Below are 27,360 nucleotides of genomic sequence, written 5' to 3'. Positions count from 1 at the left end.
GTTTGATAATCATACCACATGTTTTTGATAGGGGTACTTGAATTACAGTTAATTACCATTTACTTGTTCTTGCAAGTTTAAAAAATATAAATAAATTGTATTTCATAGCATTTTGTACTTTAAAGGTGAAATTTGTAATTATTGACATCACGATATATATTGTACTGTACTGTACGGGATACTGTACATCATATTGTGACATCAAAATCGTGAATCGTATCGTATTGTCAGATTCATGGCAATGCACAGCCCTAGTGTGTATACCTTGTACTGTGAGCTGTATGATTCCTCTGTCTTCACCAAAGGAGTTGATGGCATGACAAGAGAAGAAGCCTGAGTCCTCCCTCACTGTAGGCATAATCTGTAGGTGGATCAAACCAGACAGTTAGTGGCAGACAACTATCGGTCAATTGTTAACATTACAACAGATTTAATACAAACCTGATATACAGAATCAAAATTTAGCTTCCTACCTTCCTTGTTTAATTATTTCAGTCAAGTGACTTCAAACAATTTTATTATTATGCATCACAAACTAAACAACAGTTTCAAAGTGTCTGATTCTATGCACAGCCCCTACCTGGAGGGTGGAGATGACTTCATCGCCGATCTCCTTAACAGAAACCACATAGCGGCTGGTCTCGGGGTTAATGATGCGCTCTTCCTTCTCCCAACGCACCATGATAGGTTTCTCTCCATGGGCTGTGCAGCTCATTTTCTTCTCCTCACCTTGCGTGGCCAATGTAGTGTTAGGGTAGGATGTGATCATGGCAGGGACTGGTGACAAAAAGGGTGGGGATAGAAAGACATAGCCAATGTTATTGCTATAGGTTGTATAAGGTGCATCTTTTACAAAAAACATCTGCTGTTTAATAGCATTATACTATTTCCTTGAGTCGTTCATTCACTCACCCACTCAAAAGCAGTTTTATTTTATTGGGGAATATTTGTGCTACGTTGCGGATATCATTTGCACAATAGTAGTATCACATTATACTTTCAACTCAACCAAAATAACTTGGCGTCAATCATTCCTTCTAATGTCCCACCCTAACTCTCTCTTTCCTGTTCCTTTCCCCCTCATCAGGGTGTAACACTGCCCTCTCTTCTTTTTATATCTTTCCCTCTTAGAAAGTTTAGCTTAGAAAAATGCCCGGCTCTGAGGAAGCCTCGACACATGTCTTTACCGTAGACTCATGGTAGGCGAAGCAGCAGTGTTCCTGGGTTTACTTAGCTTCTATAGCATGTCCCATGTCCCATTGGCTGGTGGTCTATTTACTCCCCCTTAAACATGACACTCAAGTGGGTGAAGTAAATGCAGACTGGAGAAGAACTACAAACGTGTTTAAGGGGGAGTAAAGGTCCGCCGAGATGCCGCAGGGGTTGGAACTGTCGCCACCTGTGGTCGCAGATTTTTTCGGGTCACGGATTTTGGCACAACACCGGCACTCGGCTGCCACTCAGCTCGGTTTCGGCTCTTGGTAACGTCATCAACTACTCGGCGTCAACTCAACTAGTATGCACATAAAGTCAACCTTTAAAATGATGTAGTTGTTCAACCCCTACTACTCATGCATATTCAGGAGTTCAAGTTACATAACAACTGTTTTATAGTTTTTAGAGGTAGAATAATTTTCTTGAGTAAATAATGTCTATGTCTAAATGTTTAACACAACCACAGACCACTAAAAATCGTAAAGGTTGAGCGGGAAATTACAAAATGAAACAAGTTATTCCCATTTTCAGCAGAACCTATACTTTCAATAAAATACAATTATATTTATCACCAAAAATACGCTATCAACACTGCTAAATAAGTAAGTAAATTTCCCAAATTACGCTACTTAAAAATAAAGATTGAATACCAAATTCTATTTCTGCCATAATGTAGAAATAAATGAGTGGTTTAGTGGGAGGTAGCCCTGGTGGTGGAGGCTATCTTCTTTCAGAGGGTTTTAAACGGTACATTGATGCTTTAACAACACTCTGAGGACCTCACACTGAACACACGCTAACGACACACAAGGCTCATTACACCCACAGCAGAGAGTAGAACAACTCTCTGCTCACAGGAGCACAAGCAAAGTCAAGCAGGCAGACAACCACGTCTGCTCGCTCTCGTTTTCCATCATAAACACAAAGTTTCACTGATGTGATGGGAAGTGTCAGGCAAGAGGTTGCAAGCATTTAAACCTCATCTCTTATTCACTCTGCAGCCATTTGGAGTTTTGCTCTTGAAACGCAGGCTGATTTATTTTGCATGACAAGTATGATTTTTTTTTTGTAAGTCGCGTTTAGAAAAGTGAGGCGAAAAAAATAACTGCTTTGGCTTCATATAAACGTCATTTTAGAGGTGTCACGGGCTGTGTTGTGACACTCCAGGCATGCTGGGATACTCTGAGAGAGGTGATAGAAAGCAAGAAGTGAGAGGACATCCAGGATGGTTGTGCTAAAAATGCCTTTACTGCAGAATTTCATAAAACCGAACAAACATGCATTAAATGTTTGTGCCAGCTTATATGATAGCTTTACTTATTTTAACAGTTATATCTGATCAAAACACAATAATACAGTTCTATTATTACATCTTTATGTGGATCAAATGGACAGTAGAAGAATGAGAACCACACAAGATCTGAGTTTTTGTGGGTGATTCTTTAGGTGCTAATTTAGTTAATTCCTTGTCTTTGTCTAAGACAGAGATGGGCGACGTTTATCAGTGGGGGCCTCATCAAAGTTATATTCTCTGTTACGAGGGCCACATTTGCAACAATCATGTCAGCATTTAGAAAAAAGAACAATCAAAGTATTAAAACAAAGGGTTTGTGTGTTTTTGTTGTTGTTTTGTGTACTTCTATTGTCATTTTGTGTGTGTTTGATGGTCACTATGTGTATTATATTCTAATTTATACATTTTTGTTGTCAATTATTTTTAATTAATTAATTAATTAATTAAAATTAAACTGGGCTTTAAGCCTTTATTCGTCATGTATATTGAAATTATTTTTCTGCATATTTGTACTTGTGTTTTGTGTTTTTGTCAGCCTTTTGTTGGTTTTTGTTGTCCTTTTGTGTATTTTTCTGTAATCTTGGGTTTTTAATGTCATTGTGTGCTTTTACTTTAAGGGGCTGCACAAAATTAGAATAAGGACCCCTTGTAGCCACGGACCACCAGTTGGCTATATGGTCTAAGCTTTGCCTCCTTCGTGTTTGTGGCCTTTCAGTGTGTTAGTACAGTTATATATTTCTACAGCTCCCTGTTTGCCTGCTGTCTATGGCATGAATGCTATCTTGTATTATCAGTTGGTTTGCTGTAGTTTTATTATGTATCTATTCTCCTTTTGTTTCATATATTTTTGCTCCACCTGTGTATTTGCATTTGTTCCTGATTCTTACCATCTTATCTTCTAAGCGTCTTAATACTACGGCCTTAAACACAAATAAGATAATGCGTGACTTTTAATTAATGTTTGGTGTTGTAATCTGAACACACAACCCTCTAGCTCTAATGCACTATTCCTAAACACAGATCCAACAAGCAAATCCTTTTATTTTGTTTGATTTACTGCTATTGAAGCAAAGACAGACAAGATATAAAAGTTTACTCCAGCTGCTGTCGAAGAACAATGAAAAGCTTAACAACAGCAGCAGTTGAAAACACAAATAAAAGACATTTTGTGTATGAAAACACACACAATGAGGTGTGTGTGTGTTTTAGCCAGACGAGCCAGCCCTCAGGCCCACTTCTAAGCTCTGTAATTGTTGGGTTGATGTATTTCTTTCATATCCAATGACATTATGGCTACAGAAGAAGAAAGAGAAATCCAAAGGAGAGTCACTGCCTTAGGTAGGATGACTAAGGGTTTTAATATTTTGAGTTAAATCTTATTATTGCTTTATTTTTAAAACTGGAACTCAGATTTTTGAAAGATACTTGATTTTGAAATGCATTAATGTAACACAGCTTTCCTTTCAAGCTCACTATGTTCTCACAGAAGAGAGGATGATGGTAAAGCTTCATGGGAAAATGACAGAAGGAATGCAGCAGAGAGCAGTGTGTCTTATGTAGAGGTGAGGAGAGCCCTGTTCCTCCACAGCAACCCAGAGGGCAGTGATGATACACTAAAGCCTGCAGGGGATTGTGGGAAATAGTCAGCCTGCTGATAGGCTACTCCCCTGAGACAAAAGCTACCCCCCCCACTCAGGCTCCCTTTCACCTGGCCAGGTTACCATGCCAACCAGCATCGGACAGTCTCTCCTCATCTCTCTCCTCGTTTCCCTCCTCCCTCTCTCCTGCCACTGCTCTTTAAAAAAAGGGCCATCTCTCATAGCCAGGAATAGAACATGGACCTGCCATTGATTTCTACGGGATAATAGCAACGATTACACACTCCCACCTCCAATGTCGCACTGCAGGAATAAGAGGCAATGCCATATGAAATGATGCTTTGAATGTCACTGATTGGTATTATACAGTCATGATGTAGAAAGCTGAATTAGTGGAACAGTGGAAACCAGGGGAACAATGATAGAACATGATTAGTTATCAAAGAAGGGCCATCTCGTACTGATGAAATATAGGCTCTGCAAACACCATTTCAACCACATTACATTATATTAGCAACAATAAGGCCCCAACCAACCAAAACCCAGACTAGATACTACACACACATGTTAACCTTAAGAAGTGGTTTATTTTAGAGTTTTAAAAATAGGGTGACTCAAATATAACGTTCCTGATTTACCGCCCAGTTACAGTGGATATAAACACTTAAATAATCAATTGCTTAACACTATAGAGTAGATTGTATCATGAATCAAACAGCTCTTCTTTATGGTTTATTGGTACCAATGATGCTAATTATTGTCACCTTTAAAAGACAGACATTTTAATAGTAAATCCAGGCTTGATTTATAAGGTCAATTCTTTTAATTGTTTTTCTAAAAACGCTCTAAAAGAGTGATCCATTTCAGCCTTAGGAGGAAGAGTCTGAGTTCCACACCAGGCAATGAGACTGGAAATGATAAAAACTATAGAGATGAATCAAATTATGACTATAATCATGTTGACAACCTCGGATTACACCTTTCATTTCTAACAATAAGACCACTGATAGGTGAAGTAAATATAGCTGAATACCCTTTTAAAGTCTTTACCATGAGCTCGCTGTTCAAAGCAGGGAAAAATATGACATTTGATGCCTGATTTTTATTAGACAGTGTTGAATAAAATGTTATTTATTATCACTTAGTGATAATTGTGGATTATTCTCTCCTTGATGGAAGTGTATACAAACAAAAATGTCCATATCTGGAACTATCAGACATGGCACAAGGAACGCAAAAACTAAATATTTTCAACAATACATGTGCATTTTGGATGAGCTCTTATGCATTATTCTTATTTTAAAATGAGCCATCAACAGCTATAAAATGTTATTTATTAAAAAAAAAAAAAAAGCCAGATTTAAACTGTATTTACCAGATTCTTTAACACCTCTAATTGAAAAGCACTGGATATAAACGTCCCTTTGTAATTTTTCACTAGCCTTCATATATTCCAGTTATGCAAACTCTAAAGCCACTGATGAAATCTGTGACCACATACAATTCAATCTGAAACTTAATTTATTTGGTGCAAAAAACATATTAGCATCATTCTAGTCACATTAAATAAAACAAGTTAGTCTTTATTTAGAAATACAACCTCTGCACTGAAATTATTGATTAGATGAATTTATTACCAATAAATATAGGAGCTGGTCTGCCATTCCATACTGACACTCACATGGATAATGATGTGCCTTTCGTTGCCAGTGGCAGCCATAGGGCCCCCTGGCCTCAGCGGGGGCCACAAAGACCAGACAGTAGAAGAGGAGCTGAAATGCATCAGCACTTTGACCCAGGGGCAGCCTGGAAGTAGGCACTGCGGGAAAAGATGGCCTGGATGTGGATATGGGGGAGGGAGGAAGGGTATCTCCAAGAGATGACTGGCTCACTGCCCGCCTGCAATGTACTGAAATAATTCTTTTAGCTGCACAATTTGCTTGGACGTGGAGCGTGGTACCAAATGTACGCCTGCAGACTGGGCATGCTGTGTTTGCTGGATTCACATAATTAAATAAGGGAGATCAGAAGGAAGGGGGGGCTGCGATGCTGAGCCTGTGAGACTGTTGTGTGACTACAGGAACATTTAGCACTGTTCTATACTGATGCTCTGTCCTCATTATCATGTCTGCAGACATTATGACGTCTAACAGGCTTGATTGGTCTTAATTGGCACTGATAAATGCTGAGTGGCTGTTGACTGACTCTGATAGCATCCACTGTGGCTTGGTAATGAATTGACTGTATTGCATGCGTTGTTGTAGCTGGGGATGCTTGACTGCAAATTGCATGGAGATCATTTGTTTAAGGGTGCACCTGCAAACTGCGGTGGGATCCTGGTGCAGCGAGCGGTGAGTTTTCACACTCACTGATGCATGGTGTGTTATGAGCACATTAGCCTACACACACAGCCACTTACAACAATGAAAGTGCCAAGCAAGGACATCTCAAAAGCTGAAATGTATTTCCCCGGGTGTGCGCTACAATAACCCATCAGAGTTGGATCTATGTGGAGTGTTGCACAAGCTGCCTGACCCATTGTGCTTTTGTACTGGCTGTTCTGTAGCTCTATATTTACATTGTGTGTCTGCATTACAGTGTGCACTGCTTTGTGTGGAACCAATATCTGTGTGCTATTATTTACTCACCTGTACTTGATAGCATCTCAACCACCTCAGTCTGCACTATGCCTCATAACGTCTGATTGACTCTATTGATTTTGCAGCTGTTTGTTGATACATTAGCCAGCCAATGACGTGCAGCCCAGATCATACTATTCATCACGTGAGTGCTGCAGCATGTCAGCTTGTGTGCTTTCCTAATTGTCTCCTAAGCCTCTTAAGTAGCCAAAGCAGCTGAAGTGGTCGGCTATAGGCTGGCCTGAATAAACAAGGAGGAAAAAAACAAAAAAGAACAGGGTGTGCTGTATGCCGCAGTCTCTGCTGTTAGAATGTGGACTACAATGTCCCTGTAAAACACACAGTGACTAACACAATGAGATGCTGCAAGGGTTAATGAGCTCCCTGTTTGCACAGCGGTAAATGCACGCATGCACAAATATAGGGTAAGGTGTGGCCCTGCCTGTGCCTGCAGGATAAGGTGGTGTAAGAGGAAATGATGCAGGTCACTACAATGAGGGCAAAAAGAGCAGGATACACCATGTGAACACCTGAGGGCCGGCTACACACAACAGAGGAGATCAATGATCAAAGGTTTGTATTTCTGTTATGTTTCACTGCCCTAAAATCTATAATGATTTAATTTTGTTATTATTATTATTATTATTATTATTATTATTATTATTATTATTATTATTATTATTCAGACAAATACACATAATCAACCATATTCAGCTAAAGATTCAAATTTACACCCAAAGAAATTACACAATATTTTTTGAAGGCGAATGAGGCATTAAACTTCTTGATTCTAATATATATCTGTATTATATTTGTATTATTTGTTCCTTTTTTTTTTACCGTATGCACTTGTATTTAATCCTTATTTAATTAACAATATTTTACTTAATTATGTACATTTTCTGTTATTTATTTTCTTTGTTGAGTGTTTCTTCTTTTTATCTGCAATTTTCTCGGGCCTTTGTAACAAAGTCATTTCCACCTGCAATCAATAAAACACATCTAATTCTAATTCTGATTTGAAGAGGATCAAGAACAGGAAACTCCAAATCTCTGAGGCTACCTCACAATTCTGTTTCATCTCTTCACAATGAACAACACTGTGGATCATCAATAAAGCAGATGTTCTTTACGTCCAGTTGTTTGGACGGCAGACCTGTCATGTGCTTTGCCACTTTTAACTAGAGCCTGTAGCTCAGTGGGCTACAGCTGGCAGACAGTGAGACACTCAGCAGGGGGTAGCTCTGCTCAGGCATGATAAAAGCCAAGAGGGCATAAGCCTCAATCTAGCACTGATTGATCAAACTGAGCACCCAGACACATATTAGACCAACAGGAAATCAAGCACAGCATATACATTGAAATACACTAAAATTAAATATTAATAAATTACAAATATCTACTGTATATACTGTCTACTGGATACATATTGGACAATTTGACAGCTTTTTGCATCATGGTTTATTTTTTATTCCTTTAACCCAAAATTGATATACTGTATATAGTGTAGTATCAAATTTATGAGTAAGTAAAATTTATTAAAATTACTGAATATATGTGATTAAATGCTCAAACTACATCATGGATCATAACGATGTTCAATAACCTATAAATACAGATAATAACACAGAGTATTATCATTTATTATCCATCGTTTTTTTGGGACTGATGTGGTTCGTTCCAATTATTTCTGAGCTGTTCGGCCTTAAAACACATATGAGCACTGGGATCAGACGTGCACATATAACCAGCTCCTCCTCTGATCTTCCTTGCTGCATTCCTCAGCCCTCTTTTCCACATGGCAGCTCCTGCCTGCATGCCGAATTCAGGGCTTAATGGAGGGGAGCTAAGTCCTTGGGCACACAGCAGATAAATGCTGTTTTTTCTCCAGAAGATGCAGTAACTGTGGCTTTCGTGGGATTCACTCGGGCAGAAAGCACAGAGCCAGAATCATGCTGGTGGCCTGTGTTCAGTTCTACTCAGCTCACCTTCACCATTGACATTTGGCTTTAATGTCATCAGAGGTTTGCAAAGGGGAACCAACAGGATGAAGTCACTTGAACTGTTTGTGGGTTCTTTTAGGCACAACACTTGTTGTGGACATTTCGTGACCCTGCCTCACAGCTTCCAGACTCTGACCTTCTGTGCTAAGTTTGGTTGTTGCCCATGAGGGTGCATTCGTTTTCTGGTTTCATCCAACATTTTCAGTCTAGGTTGGACAAAATAGAATTTTAAACTATGATGCCTTATTTGTGCACTTGATGTTTTACTTTCTATGCATTAGCTAGGTAATGAACTGTTGCCTGTTGATTATTATGGAAAGTTAACTTTATAATGGTTTTACTGTAGTGATATACATCCCTTAAGCCTCATTCAGAGGGTCACATATGAAAAAGTTCTGTTTGTAAAAAGTCAGCTCCAAACAGGCGAGTTGGATTTTTCTTGCGTTGTGACGTCACATCGCGGAAACTCCTCCTCCTTACAATCCTAGATCCTCCTACCCAACAAGAATATGAGCTCCTACCTCTCAAACTACCTCACAGGTAAAACAAAGACTACAGTTTAATATAAATATAGATTAGACTTTATTGTCATATATGTAAAGCTACATACACAGAATGTGCATTTAACCCCTCCCTGAGGAACAGTGGGCAGCCACGGTGTAGAACCCAGGGAGCAGTTAGAGTTAATATAAGAGACTGATCAACATCCCACAGTGATGGACCAGGGAGATTAGAACCAGTGACCTTAAGCCTGCTGCCTTAACCACTAGTTCTTTTATCCACAGATAATATATTTACGTTCAGTATATAGATAATCCAGTGTATAGATAATCCGAAGCGCTCACAATCAGTTCCACTTTTAGTAGCCGTTATACCGCCTCGTATCACCTTTGACATGATCTGACGTGTTTGTGACCCAATGCAACACAGCGGTTCAACAAAACAGTGAACTATTGTCTTAAATGGACCATTCCTGTGGTCATAATAGGTGAGGGTGACAAGAAAGCGATGAAGCAGCTCTGGTGAGTGTTTGAAACAGCTGAAACAGCTGACTGACTCCACTGCTGATGTGATAAACACACACTGTGGAAAGGCATTTGTTGGACTCACAATCATAATACCCTCTTAAATAGCCATATGTTTTACTGTCATGTGCAGTTTGTGGATAGTGTGTGGATAGCAAAAGAAAATCGCTACGGTGATCACCCTCTCCTTGAGCGAGGCATGAAATCTGCGTCTATAGACACGCCCACTGATGCATATGCAGAGGGCTAAAACTCCAGAAAACAGGTGAGTTTGGAAGAATAAACCTCAAATACTATGTTGCTGGAGTTCTTAGAACAAATATAGATGGGTGAAAAATAGCATAATAATGGACTTTTAACCCTATTTGTAGTCATGAATACAACCCTGACCCTGTATTTCTTTTTCGGATTAAGTAGATGCATACATGGACCAATAACTCAATCTGAAAAGTGAGACTTACTTTTAACATTGAGATACATAGACTTGCTGACATCAGCCCCAACATCGTTGCTGACTCGACACAGGTAGAACCCGCTGTCTTCCTCCAGCACGTGTTTAATGAGCAGAGAGCCGTTGACCAGCACCTCAATCCGAAAGCCTGAGTTGAGAGCAATGGGTTTGAACTGAGGAACTCCCGCTCCTGTCGGAGAAAACAAACAGTCCGTCAGCATCTGATCCTTGAGCTGTAACTGTCCCAGTCAGTGTGCACTAATATGATGGTATTTGGATTTCATTGTAATGGTTTTACAATGACAATAAAGATATTATATTCTATGCCAATTTTTGTTAAGTTCATTTGGTGTCTATCTTCCTCAGACTGGGTACATTACAGAAACAGTGTTGTAAATTAAACTTCTCACAAAAAAGTGTTCTGCTTGATCAAACTGATGCACAGTTTAGTCTGACAGCAGTTCATATTGAAACTAAACAAAATCTAATGCAATGAAGTTTCAGGGCAATTCTGACAATAATAATATTACACATATTTAAAGCTTATAGGTTCATGTAAAAAGCTTAATGACCTAAAAGTCATTGTTTTTTTTTAGAATATACAATACGCCCATGGTGTGGACATTGCTGTGCTTGAAAACAAAAACCCTCTTTTACAAAATACATTTTGGAATATTAAAGAAAAGGCTGAGACCAATCCAACAGTTGGACAAAGCCTGAGGAGCATGAAAGTGTTTCAGTACTCGTGTGTTTACCTTTGGAGTACTCCCACTGGATGGTAGGGACAGGATAGCCTTGAGCTGAGCAGTTCAATATGACCGCCTTTCCATAAATGCCATCCTGGTCTTTTGGTTGCACCACAAATTTTGGAGGTACTGCAAAGAAAATAGTTACAAGTTTATGCATTTTGACAAAAGCCAAAGTGGATTCAATGTGTACAAATCTCATCCCTTCCATCTCTTCTTCTTCATCTTTACCTCGCACTATGAGCTGACTCTGATGCTCCACAGCAGCGGCCTGGTTCCGTGCGATGCATGTGTAGTTGCCGTTGTGCATCAGTGTGAGGTTGGAGATACGCAATGAACTGGTGAAGTCTATGTTGTCTATTGTGACGCCGAGGCTGGCTGGGATTGGCCGACCATCTTTTTGCCAGGTGATGAAGACGGGCTGGTCGCCAGACATTACAACGCATGGGATGAACACTCGCTGACCAATGGAAAACCGAGGAAACTCAAATGGGTGGATGGTAGGGGGAACTGTAAGAGAATAGATACAATTAAAGGCATGTGTGCAACAAGATGTGGCCACAGCACACATAGGCTGTGTTTGAAATCTCATACTAATGTACTACTCATACTAAATCTGACGTCAAAATGATTATGTAGTGCATTCCAATTAGATAGTATGGAAAGATTGAGCATGGCAGAAATACGTGGATGTATACTATATCGGGACATATTTTAAATTTGCACAGGGGGGCACACTAGACATACTCAACCGTCCCATGATGCATTGTGAGCAGAACATAAAATCGTCCTGCGACCGGCAGCAAGTTATAAATCAAACATTCCCGTTTCAAAGCTTAGACTTAGACTTTCTTTATCGTCATTTGAACTTGAACTTTACAGTACAGATAGGAACACAATTTTGTTGCATTGGCTCGTATTGCAGGATAAAAAAAACAGCAGCAAGTAATTATATAAGGTAAAAAAATAAGGTGCAGATATAAATAATGTTAAGAAGAAAAGCTTTGTGTAAAATTCCTACACAGATAAATATATTGCACGTTTTTTTAAAATGTATGTTATATTGTTTTTTTTACAATCCAATGAGGTAATCCTGTTGTGGAGGTGTGAGGGGGAATGAAGAGATTATTATTTTTGGTTCAAAAGTCTGCTGATTTTCTGAACCCTGGTCAGACAGCGTTTTTTTGCGATCTCCTGGATGGGAGGATGTGAAGTACTGACGATTTTTTCCGCCGTCCTCACCACTTTCTGCAGGGACTTCCAGTCGGACGCACTGCAGGCTCCGGACCAGACAAAAACATGTCTTCTTGTCTTCCATTAGTTTTTTAACGCTTTTGTAAATAGAGTTCTTGTTTTGAAGTTAACCAAAAGTTTTGTCAGTAGCACAACGGCGAGCCTCAAATCTTCGATAAGTTGGCATGAAGTGCTTTTCCGCGAGTTTTATGAATCAAATTACCACATGTTGATCTTCTCGGTTAAAGTTTTTTCAGAGCTTTCAAAGGTGGAAAATCAACAGAGATATTTAGCTTTAGTGTGTTTCAGGTTTTTGTCATTGTAGGTTCAAAATGCATCTTGGGAAAGTTGGAAGTAAACTTCAGGGGGAGTGGTCACCATCCCAATCACACTAATAGTTTATACTCATTGAGTGAATAGTGTGTAGTACGTTAGTATGCGATTTCGATCAGAGCCATACTCTTAGTTTAAATATGCACCAAATATGAATGCATCACATTTTTTTTTTGGATCGTTTCACATTTAACTTAAATAATCCAACAAAACAAGAGTCAGAATGAAGTTCATGTGTTGCGCTATCTCAAATTGTTATTTTATTTACCCTCATTATTCCAGGATTTTAAATTATAGGCCTACTTCATCTACAGAAAAGATTCATTGAAATGAAAGTCCTTGAAAAAAGAATCCCATCCCGCAAAAAAATCACAGCTCATTAGCAACCCCTTAAACACTTAGTTTTATGTATCTCAACATGTGCAATAACTGAGCAAAACAAACACCCGCCCCACATGGAACATCTGAATACTCTCTCACACAACATGCATATAACATTCACACTCATGCTCCCCGCCTCTCTGGGGACACTGTAGCCATCGTGAGAACCAGATGCTTTGGAAAATTAATGATTTAAAATAACATTGGAATAAGCGGTACTTCAGCGCTTATTTAATTCACAACAAAATAGGCATAATAGGCTCCTGGGGATTCCCTCTTGGCAGTGGTGGAATGTTAAGCAGCCGAGAGGCAAATTAGCTGAGGCGGAATAGCAACGTAGCTCGGTCTATGCTGTGTGATTTCCCTTTCGCACTCTCGTTAGCACATCGCGACCCGCCAGAGAGAGCGAAATAGTGAGATAGTGAGAGAGAAATAGAGTGTGGATTCGCAACATCCGATGTTTCCTATTATGCAATGTCATTGAGGAAAGAGAGACATCTGAGGTTATCATCATCATCATCTGGCTCGCCTCAGCTTTGCTGTATATTCAGATGAGCTCAGGATAAAGTGCTGGGAATGATGGAGATGGTGCTTTACTATCAGTGATGTGAGTCATTCATTTATTTACATTATACAAAGGTTCCTCTATATATCTGTGTTTACTGTGACATGCAAATGTAGATTTAGCTTAAACGTGTTTATCACACATCACATGGAAAGACACTACAGGGTCAGTGTGTCACCGATAAAGTCGTTTCCTTTTCATACTGGGAGAACGAGTGATTAATGATGGAGCAAAAAGGAATGCTGATACACACAGGGGTTTTACTTTGAATACTCTGTTAAACCCTACACATAGAGTGTATACATGCAGACACTGACATGGGCATTTAAAAGCCATAGGAATACATTTTAATGCTAACCTGAGGGAAAAAGATTATGTGACCATAGCACGCCAAAGGATTGACCATCAGCATTTCTAATAAGTTCACATTTACCAGTTGTAGACGGGACAAAATGTGTTACTTTTCGTTATATTTTATCTGTGCCGTCCACTCCTTTTCCTAGGACGGCGGTGGGTGCTGTGTCGTGGAGCTGATCAGCTGTTCCAAGGTGTGCACATCGGATACAGCTCGTTACAATAAAACTCTGACAGACGTCAGAATGATGTCCAACTATTTTAACACTGTGTATAGCGTAAAGCCACAGTTTGATCACAAAAGTAAAACACTGGTGACAGATTGATTCTTCAGACTGATTCACTCAATCCCCGGTACGATTCTCTCACGACTGATTTTCCAGAATGAGACTGTAGACAAATAATGACTGAAAAATATTCATTTTTTTCTTCGAAAAAAATAAAAGAAATACTGTATTTTCTTTTATCTTTCATTGTCAAAAGAATCCCTTGATAAACTATGAAAAACAATGCAATTTAATTAAAAATAAATTCTGAATAAAATAAATAAAGAAATAGAAATTAAGAAGAAATCTATTCATTTAAATTCTGGCTCTACAGTAAACTATGCAAAACTGCATAATAGTTCCTTTTCTTTTTAAAAGTGCAACTGAAAATGTATTTTGTGCCTTAACACTTGGACTTTAAAACAAATCCCATATCAAAGAAATAATATAAACAAACTATGGCTTTTATTCTCTCTCTATTGTTTCTCCCTTTCCTCTCTATGCCCCTCTTACCTTGGATTTCACATGTTCTTTCTTTCTCACTTCTTTCATTTTGTCTTGGGGAAGCCAAAATGCTTCCTCACTTCTGATTTAAAACACGGTGGTGAGTCCTGAATTTCAAATTGTAAATATATAGCGCCCTCTTCTGTAAAAAAAAGGACTGCGATTCAAGTTCAGAGTATCGATGTGAACCGTGTCACCTTTGAATCAATTTTTAACTGCCTCACGATTAATCTTTACATCCCTAATGATGACTAATGCGCGCTGATCATTTCTGAATGCAGGAATGTAAGAAGTTAATAAAATCAGGCTTTCCACACAAAAACATTAATCTGCTGTTAGTATGGGGGTAAAAAGAGACATTTTAACTGTGGTTTGGACAGAAGAATGCGGCCGATCTTCACCCTGCAGTAATCTGATAAAATCTACCTGTTACATTGTTTATCAGCAAAGGCCTTTCAAATGAAAAGTGCACGTTATCATTTTCACGGATTTCAATGATGTTTACAAACGTTGGGAAAACTCCATGTTCGTGATTTCTAGACAGCCCAAAAAAAAAAAGACATGATGGCGCAGTCCTCCTCATTTGCTTTAAACCTCCTTCATTCACAGACTACGTGCTTTTGGTCGGTTTACGCACGGTGGGCGTGTCAAGAACCTGGACCTGAAGTGCAGGAGAGAGGTGCGTAACTACAGGCACATAAAAAAGTGCTTAATTCCAGATGGGAGAATAGGTCCCACAGTCTCAATTAATCAAAATTTGATTACAATTTTGATGATTACACCCAACAATTACAAAAAAAAACAATCGAGAAAAAACAATTATTATTTATTTTTTTTAACATGTTTTATTCGCTAAATAAAACAAACCCACAATTTCTGACATCTACAAATAATAAACACACATGTTATTAATACCAACTTTGAGTTGTTTAATCCACACACGCAAGCTCCTCCCCTCCGCCCTCCCCCTCTCAAGCCAAAGCTAGTCTGCAGGCTAACACGAGGAAAGTTGTTGCTTGTGGTCTTGAAACATGGCAAGAGAAACGCAGCAAAAACAAGAAAGGCAAGTCAAATTCTCTTTTAATGGAACACTTTGGGTTTGATGATGAAGACCTAGAGCAAACACACATAAGTGTTTTGTTTTGTGCAAAAGTGAACATACTTGATCTTAGTGTTTGAAGGATTTTAGTCATGCTTAAAGAATATATTTTATGTTTTTTTTGCACAAAAAATAAATAACTTTTTGGTGGACAAATAATCGTTTGAATAATCAGGATTTCAATTATGACTAAAATAATTGTGATTATTATTTTTTCTATAATGGAGCAGCCCTACCCACTAACACTATGATCTGATAATTTGACAAAATGATGTATCGGTAATATGACATCTGTATTCAGGCCTCTGGTTTTACACCACATGTAAAGATATTTAAGTAACATGCATATTTATTTGATCGTCTTTAAATAAAAAGAAAAGTTGTAGAAAGCACCCAAACTCGTACCTTTCACTGTGACGTAGACGCTCTGGTGTGTGGATAACTGGGGCTGTACCAGTACATTGCATGTGTATTCTCCTTCATCCACATCCTTCTGCACATCAAACAGCTTCAAGGTGCCATTGTTCTCAAAGGCCCGCTGCCTGTGGTTATAAGGCAGCAGGTTGGAGTCCTTGTACCATTTGATGGAGTAATAGGGATAGCCGATGACGCGGCAGTGGATATACATGTCCCGCCCAGCGATGGCAGTGAGGTTTTTCATTGGTCTGATGCTGGCAGGCCCTTGGGGGATACATCGGAGAGAAAACTCTCTTAAATTGATTTTGAGGCCAGGGTGAGGGTAGAAAAGATAATTGTGCTGTGTTGTGTGTTTTTAAGACACCACAAAGTTTTCATCTTGATTCATTCTAATAGGTAGAAATAGAAGCTACAGCACTATTTGTTTTAAAGGAGTCTGAATGCCTAATTAAGCTTCTCCTATTTACTTAGAGCTATTAAGTATCGGACACAACAACAATCATGTGAGAACCTCAACTTTGTCTGCCAATTTTTGCTAAGTCAGTAAACCAATCATTATCAAGACATACTGTAATTGAATCCAACTTCAGACACACAAGCTGTTTTGCTTCCAGTTCTCAAAGAGAAGAACGAACAAGTGTTAATACCGGAAAACGTTCAATATAACATTTCTAAAGGCTCAAAGAAGAACTTTGATCAACCAAGATCCAGACATACTGCAGTGACTCAGAACTATTACCCTAACATAAAAAGTAACACAAATTAAGCTACAGTGTGTTCTTTCAAAAACAAAAATTAGACATAACCACTACTCATCCAGGATGGTTTTATCTGAGATAAATTATACAATACATGCCTCCAAATACCTGTTGGCTTTGCCTAATACTGAGCAGTGATATATATATATATATATAATCTTAATCCACATGTTCCCTTTACTTTGCTGACTTTTAACATGACTATTGGCTCACACGTCTTAGATATAAACTCTGATTGGTCTTGGTGAGCATTAAGGTGCAACATTCTGATTCAGCACAGACTTGTGAATTCACTAGGCTTCCATAGTTCGGTGTCTATCAGTAAAATGCACTTCCTGGCTTCTGTTTAAAGCTGCAGATAGGACACTTTAACTAGGCTCTGTGGTGCACTTTGAGCACAAGCACATTCTGGTTGCTACTCTCTTTAGCGCGATTAGGGAGCCAACGATGTGAGAAACAGTCATTACACTTTCTACATGATGGTACCTGTGGAGATTTATCTTCATTGCGTGCCTGCAGTCAGCATACGTTGTCACTTGCTGAAAGGCTAAAGGGATGCTGTATTTAGCCTTATAGCATGCAAGAATGAACACAATCAAATTAAAGCAAGCCGTGTACAGAAGGTACTGCATCCCATCAACAACATAAAAATACTAATGACTAAAGACTAATGCCCAAAGATTGAGCACTCCAGTGCTCTAATGTTACATTATAACCACAATGCAACCATCCACCTGCAGAGAACACACTGCTCTATATTCAACAACTGAGCTAACAGCCAATCCCTGTAAATGCAGGCCCATTAAGTTAGGTAGAGAACAGAGGTACGAAAAACAACTAGAAATTACTTAAACCTACTTAGGCATTCATTGAACATCTGCACAACAGGGTGCTCTTCAGTAGCCAATTAGAATGAACCAAGACAAGCTGAAGTGTATATGTGATGGTGCGCTGGAAGAGTTGATTTGACAAGCACCTCTTACGTTTATTCGCGCCTGGTAGGAAACGGTCCCGGCCGAGTTGTTGCAGATGCAGCGGTACACTCCTCCATCAGGGACCTGGGTTTGACTGATGTTCAGGTGGCTGACCACATGGCCTTCTGCGTTAATGTAGTGGGAGATGCGGTGGCGGCTGTCTCGTACCACAGGCTCATCATCCAGAGTCCACGTGACCCGGGGCTCTGGGGTGCCCTTTACCGTGCAGGACAGCGACACAAACTCATTGATGTTATAGACCTTTTCACTGAAAGAAGCCAAAATCTTGGGAGTCCCATCTAGACAACAGAAAGAGATTAGGAAACCACTGAAAATGTTCTTTTGCCAGAGTACAATTTTGTTGCATCGAAGTGTTGTACTGCAGGGATGTTGAATTTCACTAAGGACTTCTTTATGACTAGATCATAGATTTTCCCACCCTTCTTCTTTCTAGCATAAAGACTGATTTTCTTTTGCACACTTTGGTCTTACATCTATAGATCTTAAATACTACAATACTCCCTCTTATCCAAACATCTCACAGTGCATTCTAACCTTCTAGGATGACTTGAACGAAATCCTGGGCGGACATCTTGCCGTGCCTGGCGAAGCACTGATAGGCTCCTCCGTCGCTCTTGGCCATGCCAGCCATGACAAGGTTCTCCCTGTTCTGGCCTGTCATGCGAACACTGTTGCTGGGATAGATGAGCTCTCCATTGCGGTACCAGGATAACTGGTACTCCTCTGAGCCGGTCACACTGCAGGACAGCGACACCTGACTACCAACGCTACCTTTCACCTTTCGAGGGCTCACCATGACCTTCAAAGGCTCTGTGCAAAAAAGAAGACAATACTGCTTTAAGTTTGCAATGGAATTTACTGTATTTTAACACAATTAAATTAATTGTGTGATTTAGCTCATTACATCACCACATTGTCACAATAACCCGAGTGACTTAGCACTATTTCGTTGGCGCTGACCTTTAACCTGCAGCCTGCCAACCACCTCAGCGTTGCCGTATCCATTCCAGACTTCACACACGTACGTCCCTGTGTCGGTGGGATGAGTTCTTTCTATCAGCAAGCCTGTCACACTCTGTCTGAAGCGCGTGTCTGGCTCCAGTGGCCGGTTGTCTTTTAGCCAGCGGTATTTAGGTGCAGGATGACCAGAGGCCTTGCAGGGCAGCTCCACTCGGTGAGACGCCATCACCTCTCGCCGCTCAAAGCTGTCCAGGATGTGGGGCGCTGAATTGGTGGGATCTGAGAGGAGAGAGAGATTCCCATTGCTGTTCTTCTATGATTGTTGAAACATGTAACCAGCAATAATTCTGATAAGAAAATAAGATACAATTCAAAAACTATAGTAATCAATTATAATATATCAAGTGTGCCATGAAAGCTGAAAAACATAGAAACCTAAAAGAATATTAAAAAAACTGTAGCGCTTTGTTATAATGAAAATTGAAAAGAAAAATTGTTATCAAAGACCTTAGGTTAGTCCTCAAATCTTAATCTTGCTTTGTTATGGTTTTTTCTTCATTTTTTTAATTTTTTTATTTTTTATCATGTATAACCTCAATTGATACAAAATGAAATGGAACTACATTTACCCTTTGAAAAACAACTTTCATTTGCTAAAAAAGCAGGCGTTGAGTGTATTTGTTATTTGTGTTATCCATTCACTCAACAGGAAGTTCAGACCATTATCAAGAAGCAGCTGCCCCTGAATTAAAGAGGATATCATTAACTTGCTACTCCTGTGATAACAAAGAAATGACTCCACTTCACAGCATCATTTTCACCCAAAAAAGTAAGAGACTCCTGAAAGATCAGTTTTATACTGCTGCCTCTAACTCTTATTCAATTTGACACTTAAACTTTTTTTCTCCTGCATTTTAACGTTTCATAGTTACTCTGGTGGTCCATTGGGAAGGATAACATAATTCTTTGGATTTAAAAAACACGCAGACTCCACACAGACAGGTTCTCAGGTTTCAACCCTGTCATTTCTCAAACTTGTTATATTTTTTGTCTGGTCACAGTAGCAGCTCTGTAAACTACCATAAGTAACATGTGGTGAGAGGACGGGGGAGCCTCCCCCATGCTTGGCAGGGTTTAATGACCTTTATCACATGTCAACCCCTTTTTAATCCAAGCCTTTTTTTTCCCTGTCAGCCTGTATTTTGTTCAAGTGACCCACATGTTGCATTTTTCCCAAGCACACATTTATTTCCATATGCTCTGCTGTCATCTCACCAGTGGTAAAAATTCTTGGTGCTTGCTGTGAACCGTAAGATCCTAGGAATTGGCGACTACCATCCTGTGATCATGCACTACCAACCCATCACACAGGTCATACACCTTTCTTTGCAGCTGATTAAAAAACGGGTAAAGTTGAACGTAAAAAGCAAATACTTCAAGTGCAAAACAAACAGTTGCACTTTTTATTACAACAGTGAATAATAATCATGTAAATAAATGTTTGCATAGCATTTTTAGTGTCACACGTCCTGACCATCAACATGAGCTGTAGCTCTTTTCAATAAGGTTTAGAGCTCCTTGATGTACTGTAAGAGCATCAATTCAAACGTTGACTTGTTTCCATTTCTACAAAGCTTTTAACAGCAGTAGAATGAGTCAATATCAACAGTAGAAACTCAGATTTTCTGATTAAAAATTTCCTCAATTCTGTTTCAGAGTTTAGCCATTTCCACACCAGTTTCCACTTTTAGGTTTTGCTTTCGTTTTATCGGGTTTCTCTAATCAGATGTCATTAATGGCTGGTAAACTTCCCGAAATTGTGCCAAACATGCTTAATACGTTTAATTTAGGTAATTATTGTTTTTAATTTTATATTTCTCCGCTGTAGAAGTGCACCAAATGCACACACCGAAATCATGTGACATTTTGCTCCATATTTGGTGTTTGTCAGTTTGGTGAAGTTGCAACACAGTAGACCACCTGTGTTATTATGGTGGAAAGTTAATTATACATCTATGATATTTTGCCAAAACATGTTGGTAAGGGTTTAGTCTGAGTCATCTAGCTATTTCCATTTCAGGAGAACTCAGTCATATTTCATCAGTTGCACGAGAATCGACATGTTTCTTTGCCCATACATTTATGGGCGTCAGTGTGTAATATTTTCCCAAAACATGCATAGTGTATGAGGGTATTTCCTGTCATATTGCCATTTCTGTGTCGGGAAGTGAATTCTGTATGTCTGTTTAATGCGATCACATTGGGCCCATGAGTGACTGTTAAAATTGGTCTGATCAAGCCATATACTGTAAATGATGTATTGTGTTTTTATTGCTTGTTACGCTGCAGCGTTGAACCTTAGCCCAAATCAAAAGTAGTGAAAAGTCTTTAATGCCGGTGTCTACCAGAGGTCCTCCTCCTACCTGAGACAATGAGGCGGGCACTATTGCTCTGTCGGGTTTCTCCTGTGTACCGATGGCGTGTCATACACCTGTAGTTGTAAAGCCCGTCTTCCATTTGCACATCCAGGATATAAAGTGCTCCGGTGGACGTGATGAGAAACCGTGACACTGCAAAAAAGCACAGAAATGGAATACAATCAGTTATTTACATATATTCAGATCAACTGCCTGTGGAACCTGTAATCTTTGTGTTATCGCCAAGAGATAAATACTCTTTACTATATACTTATGAAGACGTCACATGTCAATAGAGGATCATCATTGCTGTAGTTGACAGGAATAAATATGAAGATTGGAAAAAGACATATTTGTACAGTGTATTACCAGATAACTGAACTCCTGACCACCAGGACTGTCAGCCCACATGCACAAGCACAAACTAAATAAATCTACATAATTAATCACATTTTAAATAATACAATATTCAACACCTAATATTCTTAGCTAAAACTCAAAGCACAAAAAGAAACCATTTATTATCCACACCACAGTGACACTGATAAAGGTGAACTACATCTGTAGCCACTGCTGCCCTGGGGTAATCTGATAGAAGCAGACCAAATTGTGCCTGTAACAATATTCATACGGAGCAAGGCATTAAGCTACGTAACTGTGAGTTGGGATTTATACTCTCAACCCTTCAGGTAATGAGCGCTATCTGCCCAGATGCCTGTAAATGATTTCTGCATACTTCTGGACTAACTGGCACTTTGGTTTTTAAATGTTTGTGAGTCACCAATGATAACAATGAAACCAAAAAGCACACTTTGAAATGTACAAACAACAGTGTGTTACTGTACATGGTGTATGACTGTTTTATTCTGGGTGTTAACCACATTTTTAAATGTTTTAAATTACTACAATAAATTGGCTTAGAATGACCTAATTTATTTTCATAGAAGTAAATATTGTAGAAACACATTCATATTCACACTAAAGTCTATTGAAAAATCTTACTGGTGTATGAAAGATTACTATTAAAATAAAAAAAATACAAACACTGTTATTTGGACAATGTTAACAGCTAAAACAATCTGAATGTAATGAAAAGTGGTGTTCTAAGCAAGAAAAAGTGCACACCATTAAAATAAAGAAAGATTTGTGTGAGTAGAACAAAATCTTTGCACAGAAACAATTCCTCTACACGTTCTAAAGCAGGGACAGACAAAAATGTGATTGTCTGATCTGAGGAACACATTATCAGTGTTTAGAATAATGACCAAACTGAGTGTTAATACAGGAAAGATCAAAGGGTTTCTATGTTTTTGTGGTCATTTTGTATTTTTCCTTTTAATTTTTACAAATCCTTGTCTTCATAGACCGATATGGATTTTTTAGGGCCGATGCGGATACCCATCTTTTCCCCATCAGCCTTAGCCGATGGCCGATACGGACTGCCGATTTTCTTGAGCCGATATTTGGAGCTGGTACTACTTTTTCTCCCTCAATTTACGTCATAAAAATTACACAATGATGATAACAAATGGTACGAGTCTCAATTTTTTAAAAAGGAACATTGATTGAAATGAACAAATGTGAGGTAGAACAAGAACAAGTAAAAAAATGTTTAAGAAATATTAAAAACAGGTGATGTAGAACAAGAACAGGTAAAAAATATTTCTGCTCTCTGTAAATAATCGGCGAACACAGGAGCCCGCATTGGCCAATGCCGATACACGTAAAAAATGCAAAAATTGTCCTATAATATCGGCCGGTCGATGCATCCTTTGTGGGGCACAAAATACTTGCTCGAGCTGCCTGGGCTGCCAGTTTCCTTTGTCTTAAGATGTGACAACAGTTGACCATTGTCTCTAGCATTCATGTTTTAAAGCTGTTGAAACCCACACCAGTGAAGGCAACTCTCACATTCACCCATGGTTTAAGGTTTACTCCTCAAAACTCACTCACAAAACCACATAATATCGTTGACTGCAGACTTCTAAAAAACCCTGTCGTCAAACTGCCGTGGTGTGTGTGGAGGAGGAGAAGGCATGCTGTGTGTGCACTGAAATCATAGCCTCCTTCTAAAAAAGGGAACTACATCAAATCCAATATTGAAGTCTCTTAGCAAATATTTGCAAGTCAAGTGAGCTACACAGCGCTGTGATTGTAGTCACCGAGTATCTGCACCAGCCCATTTAGCGCCGCAGTGCTCTGCGGCGCACCGACATGGTTGTGTTTTGTAGCTTATGCTTGTTCATGTGGATTTGTTGGGTTTTTTCCTTTTTGATTATGGATTTTATATTTTGCACTTTGAGATGACTTCTGTTGTAATTGGCGCTATATAAATAAAGTTGAATTGAACGCAGCTCGTTATCATGTATCTTATCACACACTCTTTCTGTCTCTGTTTTTTTTTTCCCATTCCAGACTAAAGCGCAGGGAGCTTGGGATCACAGAGTACTTTGATAAGGGATGGCTGCACAGGTTGTAAGTGCTAATATTATGCTAATGTAATGCTAATTCCTGTGAACACATGGAAGCGGCTAGTGTTTATGAGGAGCCATGTGTGCACTGTAGCTGGTGGCTGACAGGATATTTCATGAACCCATCTGGGATCAAATGGGTCCGCGGCTGTGGGAGATTGCTGGTGATATTGTTATGCAGACTTTATGGAGTGTTGAATTGCCCTCATTTTGTCCTGTCATGACAGTTTAAACCAGATTATGGTTTTCTGACACGTGCCTCCTGTACAGTGTATATGTCTAAACTCATGAAAAAAGGTGTGAAATGGTTATTGAGTGGAAGACGTCCTTCACTACAGGACAAAGATAAACATCCAGGGACAAGCATCAGTACCCAACCTTAACCATTATCCTTAACACAAAACCACAATCCTTACACATTGAAACCTAAAGACAAACAAATTAAAATATTTGACTTCCACCGATTCATTGTTTTAGGTTTACTAAAAAAATTCAACCTATATTATATCAATACATCAATAATATATTACTATACAAAACAATACACAATATTGACTCCCTAAATACTTTTCTTGCCATGTGTTTTCTGATTTTGACTCACCGAGGGAAGCTGGAGATAAAACATTTTCATTAAACCTTAAAGGTAAAGGCTACAACAGTGTTTTTCAACCTTATGGTTGCCTGAAATGTCTTTTCTGCTATCACATTCATTAAAAAAATTAAAACACAACACACTTTCTTAAACAACTGTATTCTATATTTTCACTTTCCCAAATATAAATCTAGTTAAAATAAAATGCAGTATGAAAATATCTGAGATGGCACAATTTGTCACTAATTCCATGTTTGTAATACTGTAACAAATCTGATCAAACACTAATTCTAGAGAAAAAAAAACGTCTCAGGGGGTCGTCATAAAATTGTGATATAAAAATGCACCTACTCTAACGTCCACCCCCTCCTCCCCCGCCCAAAAGGTCCATCCAAAGCCACGCCCCTACAGCCTTAAACTTGCATCCGATGTAATAACAAATCCCTTCGAAGCAAAACAAATAATGACCTCTCCAACAGAATGACAACAATCTCTTTTCAGGCCCTTCAGATGCCTTGTTTTTGCTCCATATTTCCAGAAATGGTGTCGCGTGATGAGTGTGCACGCGGGAGAAGGGAGGAGCAGAGGGGGCATGGGCAGCACGAGAGATGAGGTCCTCTGATTGGTTCTTCTCTATTCAGACTGAACACGTTTTTACAGGATCCCAGCTGCTACAGAGGTCTGATTGTTTCTGTTCCTTGCTCTGTACATAATGTATTGACTACTCTCAGGATAGAAGGGACATTTCACCCAGAATAAAAAAGTGTATCTGAACAGGATTGTTTAACTGGGTGTTATAGCTACAGTGAAACACAGCTATGTTCTTGAAGGACATATTTTGATGATTTATGCTTCAGACGGCCTGATACAGAAGAAATGATGGGAAAGCTGCATTATGTGCGTCCATGGTCAGTTCATTACAATGTCAAAGAAAAAGAAAATCAGAAGAGAAAAAAAAAACCATGTGGATTAAAATTTTCCAGCTGTAAAAGTAGAAGTAGAAACCGAGGAGCCTTTCAAGGAAAGCCAATTTAAGAGAAGCCTGCAGCCTTTCTTTCTTTTTTCCCTCACAATGTTTTCAGACATCCAAAGTTGACAGGTTTGGGAATGAGAGCAGCGTTCATTAGAAAAGACTGACCTTCAGTGTGACAAAGGGTCAGGCCTGAAGCAGAAGCGTACGCACACAATTTTAAAAGAAGACATGCAAATTCACACACACCTTTGTGTGGTCATGCGAGCCTAACTCTGATCTTGAGAAAATCAGATGACTGTATTGTAAATTCTATCATTAAATGGGGATATGTGAAGAAGCTGATGAGCCAATACATGGATACTTCTGTCTAAATGATACATTTAAAGGGCCTGATTTACCAAGATCGCAAATAAAGAGCACTAAAATTGTTACACACGCTAATAAATTGCACGTGCTGTGTACTAAACTTGTCAAAGCAGTTGATAACAGCAGCAAAAAGTGACAGAGTGCTATGTTTTAATAACATTTCAAAATGTTTCATTCATTGTGTCCTTCTTTTACCTGCCTTTAAAATTTGTTAAATAAATGTGCAAAATTGTCCCTGCGAATCAGTTGCATTCTTAGTAAAATCACATTCCGTGTGCTAAATTGATCTATTTGCATTTCCACTAAACAGTGGAAGTTTAAAAACAGAAACCTGATTTGCATGGAATTAGCAGATCACTGACAACGTCTGTTAGTATAATTCATTCAATATCATTATTGATAATGACGATCTCTTTTAGCAAAACAAAGTACTGGTACATGTTTCCTATTTACAGCCCTTGTTCCCAATGAGCCTTAAATATCTATCCATGGACGACTTACTAATATAAAACAATGAAACAAGTGATGTCCTCATGTGTTTGGTTGAGTGTGTGCATCCTGTACTTTTTTTAGGTAATTTTAAATGTTTTTACTGCTGTTTTTAATGTTTTTATTGATTTTTAATCTTTCCAATGTTTTCTGTTGCACTTTTTGATCATGTAAAGCACATTGAATTCCCTTGTGTATGAAATTTGCAGTGCTATACATATAAATTTGCATTGACTTGGCTCAAAATGTTGAAACCTTATTGTGAGCAATACTTTGTACATGTTTGTAAAGCTGAAATGAGAACAGACTGGGTATTAATTTTGTATTAAAAAATGTTCAGGGTCAGTTGAATTGAATAGATTCTTCATTATTATTTGGATTCCATGGCTTTCTACCACAACCTGCTTGTTCTCACTCCCCACAACAGAATTGATTGACACAGAGCTGCAGGCCTATGTTACACTGTACATGTCCTTGTAAGCAAAGGGCATATCTGTGTATACTCATAGTACAGCAGCAATCTTAAATCCCACAGGCTTGTGTGTCACCCTCCTACAGTCTGTACGTGTGTATCCATGTTTGCATGCATGTGTGCGTTCAAGTGACTGTGAATGTGTTTATGCAACACGCAGCAGCACAGAGGACTGGTCAATATTAACGATCAAAGCCACTCCATTACGCTTTTCCCTTCTGCTTCACCTCCTGCATACTAACACCACCTCAGAGACAACCTCCACTGTTCCATTGGAGTCCGTCAAGAATGCTCGACATAGGAACACAAGCTTGTCTCACACCTGGCTGTATTTGTGGACTGCACTTCTATCCAGGTGGCTCACCAAACCATCACTGGTTTCCTCTTCCAGTTCTCAGCCCACCCAGCTGCTCTGGCATCAACCCTACCACCAACACAAGTCTCTTTCTGTGGATCGGCTCTCAATAGCTTCAATTAATTCCCCGTATAAGCCTCACTGGGCCACTAAAAGGACGCTCTGTTTACTGGTTTTGTTGCTGAAACTCATATAGTACATAGTATTTGTGGCCATACCAGCCTGTCATTGCCCGGTCTGGTTAGATCTCTGAAGCTAAGCAGGTCTGGGTCTGGTTAGTAGTTGGATGGGAGACCATTGAGAATTCCAGGTGCCACAGTGGGGGACAGTCGCTCCAGTGGCATCTGTCATTATGTCCTTGGGCAAGACACTTCACCCACATTGCCTAG

General features: G+C 39.1%; 1 protein-coding gene across 6 annotated transcripts in view; it reads right to left on the bottom strand.

Moving 5' to 3' along the window:
- The window catches only part of dscama (Down syndrome cell adhesion molecule a), a 125,612-nt gene that overhangs the window by 33,490 nt on the left and 64,762 nt on the right, over window positions 1–27,360 (bottom strand). For 5 of the 6 annotated variants that reach the window (XM_028465846.1, XM_028465843.1, XM_028465842.1 and 2 more), the window contains exons 4-13: window positions 21,260–21,406; window positions 18,837–19,115; window positions 18,411–18,686; window positions 17,858–18,154; window positions 16,112–16,387; window positions 11,203–11,481; window positions 10,981–11,100; window positions 10,236–10,415; window positions 581–777; window positions 265–361 (exon numbers count right to left, since the gene is read on the bottom strand). In XM_028465846.1, coding sequence (XP_028321647.1) covers window positions 265–361; window positions 581–777; window positions 10,236–10,415; window positions 10,981–11,100; window positions 11,203–11,481; window positions 16,112–16,387; window positions 17,858–18,154; window positions 18,411–18,686; window positions 18,837–19,115; window positions 21,260–21,406 — 2,148 coding nt within the window. Of the gene's footprint in view, window positions 1–264; window positions 362–580; window positions 778–10,235; window positions 10,416–10,980; window positions 11,101–11,202; window positions 11,482–16,111; window positions 16,388–17,857; window positions 18,155–18,410; window positions 18,687–18,836; window positions 19,116–21,259; window positions 21,407–27,360 lie in introns of those variants that run through there. The other variant, XM_028465847.1, reaches the window with a different exon arrangement.

This window comes from Gouania willdenowi, chromosome 14 (genome assembly GCF_900634775.1).
Source record: "Gouania willdenowi chromosome 14, fGouWil2.1, whole genome shotgun sequence".
Classification (NCBI taxonomy): Eukaryota; Metazoa; Chordata; class Actinopteri; order Blenniiformes; family Gobiesocidae; genus Gouania; species Gouania willdenowi.
Note: the sequence above shows the minus strand (reverse complement) of the source record. Positions and strands in the feature narration are given on the sequence as shown.